The sequence below is a fragment of the Dipteris shenzhenensis genome, chromosome 17 (assembly GCF_047967505.1).
Source record: "Dipteris shenzhenensis isolate YYH24624 ecotype China chromosome 17, Dip_SZ_1.0, whole genome shotgun sequence".
Taxonomy (NCBI): Eukaryota; Viridiplantae; Streptophyta; class Polypodiopsida; order Gleicheniales; family Dipteridaceae; genus Dipteris; species Dipteris shenzhenensis.
In genome coordinates this window covers 38,359,124-38,363,496 of record NC_141612.1, presented here as the reverse complement: position 1 = coordinate 38,363,496, position 4,373 = coordinate 38,359,124, and the positions used below count along the sequence as shown (strand labels likewise).

Below are 4,373 nucleotides of genomic sequence, written 5' to 3'. Positions count from 1 at the left end.
CATAATCACAAAACCTATCAAGAAAGCTACTGCGTGCTTCCTTAACTCAAGCAGAGATTTCCTGAAGCACTTTCTTATTCCCGAAAGATTATCCAATTACCATTCCTAACGCCGGCCTCAACTGATGGAATTATAGATAGTCTTGATCAAATGTAACCAAACTTTTACAAGATAAACTGACTACAAATGAACAATAGAAGATAGACTGGCTATATTATTACAAAACATGTGTTTCTTCTCATAAAGGATATTCTGTCCATTACATACAACTCAATCCCTGTGAGTTGCAACTGCTTCAATGTCTGTCCATTACATACAGCTCAATCCCCCCGAGTCCGCAACTGCTTCAATGTACATATCATCCTCTATCATCACATGAGGCTTTTCCTTCCAATCTCTGTGCAACAAAAAACTTCCATTGCACAAGGATCTGCTCTCTCCGCACTAATTAATTCATGTACGTTATCATCTCTACCTTAGATACAATGCGATACGTTCAAAAAGTGCTAACGGGTTACGTACAGTGACAATTGGAATTAATGTTGCTTCTTAGAGGAACACAACAAAAAAGAAGTCACTCTGGTCAACCCCGTGTCTATATTGGGGGGAAAAATTTGTTCAGGTTGAAAGGCAATGAGTAAAATTCATCATTCCTCGGGTCCGACTTCCACGTTCGAAACTTCTTCCAGTAATGCCTACCGGTATTTTTCTTTGCCTCTTTCCTTTGAAGAGAGTTATCCAATACAATTGCAATCAGAAATCCTACCGTTGCGGCCGAAGCAAAGATCACAAAAAGAAAATCATTGAACTGCAAAATATCATACACAATCGTGAGAAACATCCTCACTGGAAAACATCCAAAAAATGCTCCAAATCTCTCGCTACAAAGATCAGCAACCCACGTGCTCTTACCCAATGTGAATGTGTCCTCACAGGCCCGTGGCCTGCTCGGTTTGCATACTCATTAAAATACTGAGGAACAGAGATGCCCATGAACACAGAGAATCCAAGGATGAACTTGCTCCGAGAATCGTTTATGTTTACAAATTGCAAAAATGAGATGCCGCATGCCACTGTGAGTGAAAGTAAGTAAACGATAAGCAAAGCTAATTAAAGTGAAACCCTAAAGAAATTTCAATAGCAGAAGAACGCAATGAAGAGACAACTTACCAACTTTAGCAAACAGAACACAGAACAAAGCTGCAACGATCGATGCAGGGACAGAAGCAAATATAGCACCAAACTTACCTGCACTTGAAAGAGTTACGACTTACAACAAAACACAAACCAAAACTTTACTGCTCGTAGATGTTACAAACAATCGATCACAGGAGTAAAATTCATGTTGCATGTAAGTAACATAACAAAATCGTACCAAACAAGGAGAAAAAGATCATGAATCCAGCAGCTATCTGCGTCACGCGTCGACTACCCACTCTTGTCAATCCAAGGAGCCCGGCATTTTCTCTGCAAACATAGCAGGCTTGAACTTTGGTCGTATTGTGGTCTAAACTGATGGTATTCCAAAATGAACACTTGACGAACTCACATCGAAACAGTCGATCCGGTGAGAGTGCCAAACATGCCGTCTAGGAGTAGTCCTATACCCTATCATCAAGATGCGAGTAGCGTTATTACTTGTTGCTCCGGCCATGGGTAAAGCACAGGAATACACGGCACTTGAGCAAATTGAAACTGTTTTTGTTCTACCTGCCATCCGGTTCCACGACTGAAGACGAAAGGAGGAGGAGGAGTAGCACTAGCGAATCTCGCAACTGCGAAATAACCACCCGTAGACTGCAACAACAGGATAGCCAATGCCGTTGCTTAACATCTGCAACATGGACGAGCAGACCCCTAACGACGAAGCTGGAGTGAATGGAAGGCTCACCTCAATCATCGATACAAGGACAGACGACATCATCCCAAAAGCGTGAGCAGCATCAAAAGACGGAGCTCCCCATTGTAGAGGATAAGGTATCCTTAACCTGCAGAAGAGCCACCACCACCGGACCCCATGAGAAGGTCTATTGCAGAGACATTCCAAAACCTTGGGGAACCACCACGACCACGGGGGGGACCTGATTGAGAAGGCGCAGTCGGCACTACTCACCACGGAGCTGCCTCGATCAATCCCGCCCGATCAGTTCGGCAATGATTTTGGGTCAATGTGGGGGAGTGCCTGTAGGCTCCGCTCACGGTGAGAAGATGAGCGTAGGCCCAAACGATCGGGACAGATAACAGAATACAGTAACGTTCGAAGAGATGCAGTTTCCCCCCCCTGGTCTTCAGATACTGAAAAAAGGCAGCAGACGTTAGCCCGTTTCCAAGAAACCGCAAGCACGATGAGCTCGTGTCTGAGAAGCAACACAACAGATTTCCCTGCTTGATAAAAATAGCCTAATAAGTTTCTCACCTGTGACAGAATGATGACAAGGATGAGCTCAGGGAGGCCTATTTCCACACATTTCGCAACCTGTAATCGGAACAGCTCACACAGAGCACATTGTCAGTTTGAACAGATGAAGCGAATGAGCCGAGCAATGCAGAGATCCCACGGTACGAGAGATACGCACCCCCGGGAATCCCAGCTCATAGAGGCCAAGTGCAGTGAGAGCAACCACCGGGGCAGCAGAGAGAGGGCTTAGATATCTGCAGAGAGAAAGAGAGAGACAGAGACAGAGAGAGAGAGCGCGAGAAGTCAAATCAATGACAGGCAAAGCTAGTGAAGCAAAGCGGTTCGGGAGGGCAAAATGCAACAGCGTTACAGTACCGAACAACGATCCCCCACAACCCACTGAAGCCCAGGATAATCTGGATGCTGGAGGAGCCGATAAGCGCGCCCTGAATCGCACGCATTGTATGCAAAAATCTCTGCAGTAAACAGACCAGTTGAGAGAGAGAGAGAGAGAGAAAGAAAGAGAGATAGAAGAGCTCCGTTGAATGGCTATGGCGGAGAAGAGTGCCAGAAGATTACCAGATGGTTGTCTTGAATGGCCTGCAGCTCGTCCGAGTAGATGATTGTGAGGAGAGGCACGATAAATGCATAAGAACCACCCACCACTGCTGGCAGACATGTCCCGAACAACGACTGCAGCAAGGTGTTGATCCCCGCAGCAAATAGCAAAGTCTGGATGACTCGCACCTTGTCGTCCTGTGTGAGCATCCAACGAGCATTCGTATCACTGCGTGGCAATCAATCTCTAGACAAGAACACCAAGCTATGAATCGAAGTATGAGCTCACATTGTCGCCGCCCATGAGAGGGACGAGGAGGGAGGGGATCAAGACGGATGTGCCCAAAACCACGAAGTAGTGCTGGAAGCCAAGGACGATAGCTTGAGCTGCAGGCAGGAGCAAAAGGTGAGAGAGCTACAAAGAGCTAACAAATCACGTAGCAAAAGGAAGATGAGGAAGCAGAAGAAGGAAAAAGGCTGTGCGAGGAACTGTGGGGGAGAAAAGCGAGGAGGGGGAGGATGAGTACGCCATGGGGGGGGGCTAGCGATGCAGTAGTCGACGCCAGGGAGCTGGTCACGGGGGTGGAGGTGGCTATGGTCTTCTGCTTTCTGATTCTGGTTGGTCATGGCAGCCAAAAAAATCAGAGCAGAGATGATGAAAAAACTCAACCACGAAGAAGAAGAACAAGTAGCTGAAAATGAAAATGATGATGATGAAGACGACGACGAAGATGATGAAGACAGTGAGTCTATGAATAAAACAGTGGTTTTTTGTCCTCAAGACCGCTTTTCGCGCAAAGCCCCTACCTTTAAAGAGATTTTGTGTGGGGAAAAACCTCTAGTGGTTTTTGGAGAGCGGTTTTGGGGTCCAACGGTTCCCCCTCTCTCTCTCCAACATTGGGTCCCAATTTCCAAAAAATCCCAGGCCTTTTAATTAAATTGTCTCCAGATTTTAGTACATTTTTAAAAATTGGGCTCATCATACCTCATTTACTGGCATTTGTAAGGTTGCGCAGCCACTATAAGGACCCCCTCTCTTGAATGGAGTGCTGGCTTTTATGGTTTCACTATAAACCAACTTTCAACTTTCCCATCCAGATGATCCAGTATTGGTTCGCTTGCCCTTTTCCATTTTAACCCCTCCCCTTTTGAATCTCCCCTAGCAACGTACTTTTCTCTTGTACCTCATTCTCATTTCTTAATGCCGTCACCTTCAAACTTTGGCTCAGCCTCCTGGTTGTTACACAATCCCCATTTCATTTAGCCGTTTCTTTCTCTATGTGTTTACATCATTTCCCACAAAACACTCCAAGAGAGTATCAAACTTGGGGACCAAGGTTTAGAGCGTTTAGCCATCACCTTCAAACTCGGGCCAGCCTCCTTGTTACACAATCCCCATTTTATTTAGCCGTTTCTT

General features: G+C 45.8%; 1 protein-coding gene across 1 annotated transcript; it reads right to left on the bottom strand.

The window, feature by feature from the left end:
* Positions 1–211: 211 nt before the first annotated feature.
* On the bottom strand, positions 212–3,724 carry LOC147892086 (nucleobase-ascorbate transporter 2-like). The gene is made up of 14 exons (XM_087388373.1): positions 3,484–3,724; positions 3,246–3,343; positions 2,978–3,154; positions 2,774–2,874; positions 2,577–2,652; positions 2,417–2,476; positions 2,114–2,295; positions 1,892–1,988; positions 1,711–1,797; positions 1,550–1,608; positions 1,376–1,467; positions 1,171–1,248; positions 913–1,073; positions 212–808 (listed from the first exon to the last, which is right to left on the bottom strand). The coding sequence occupies exons 1-14, from the start codon at positions 3,581–3,583 to the stop codon at positions 596–598; spliced, it is 1,581 nt and encodes a 526-aa protein (XP_087244499.1). The 5' UTR covers positions 3,584–3,724; the 3' UTR covers positions 212–595.
* Between the last annotated feature and the right edge of the window lie 649 nt (positions 3,725–4,373).

Excerpts from the sequence above, each read along its gene's own strand:
- LOC147892086 (XM_087388373.1), bottom strand. The coding sequence starts at position 3,583 with ATGACCAACCAGAATCAGAAAGCAGAAGACCATAGCCACCTCCACCCC. Across the intron at positions 3,155-3,245 it reads CTCTCATGGGCGGCGACAAT|GACGACAAGGTGCGAGTCAT; the intron begins GTGAGCTCATAC and ends ATGCTCACACAG. Across the intron at positions 1,989-2,113 it reads TTGATCGAGGCAGCTCCGTG|GTTAAGGATACCTTATCCTC; the intron begins GTGAGTAGTGCC and ends GCTCTTCTGCAG.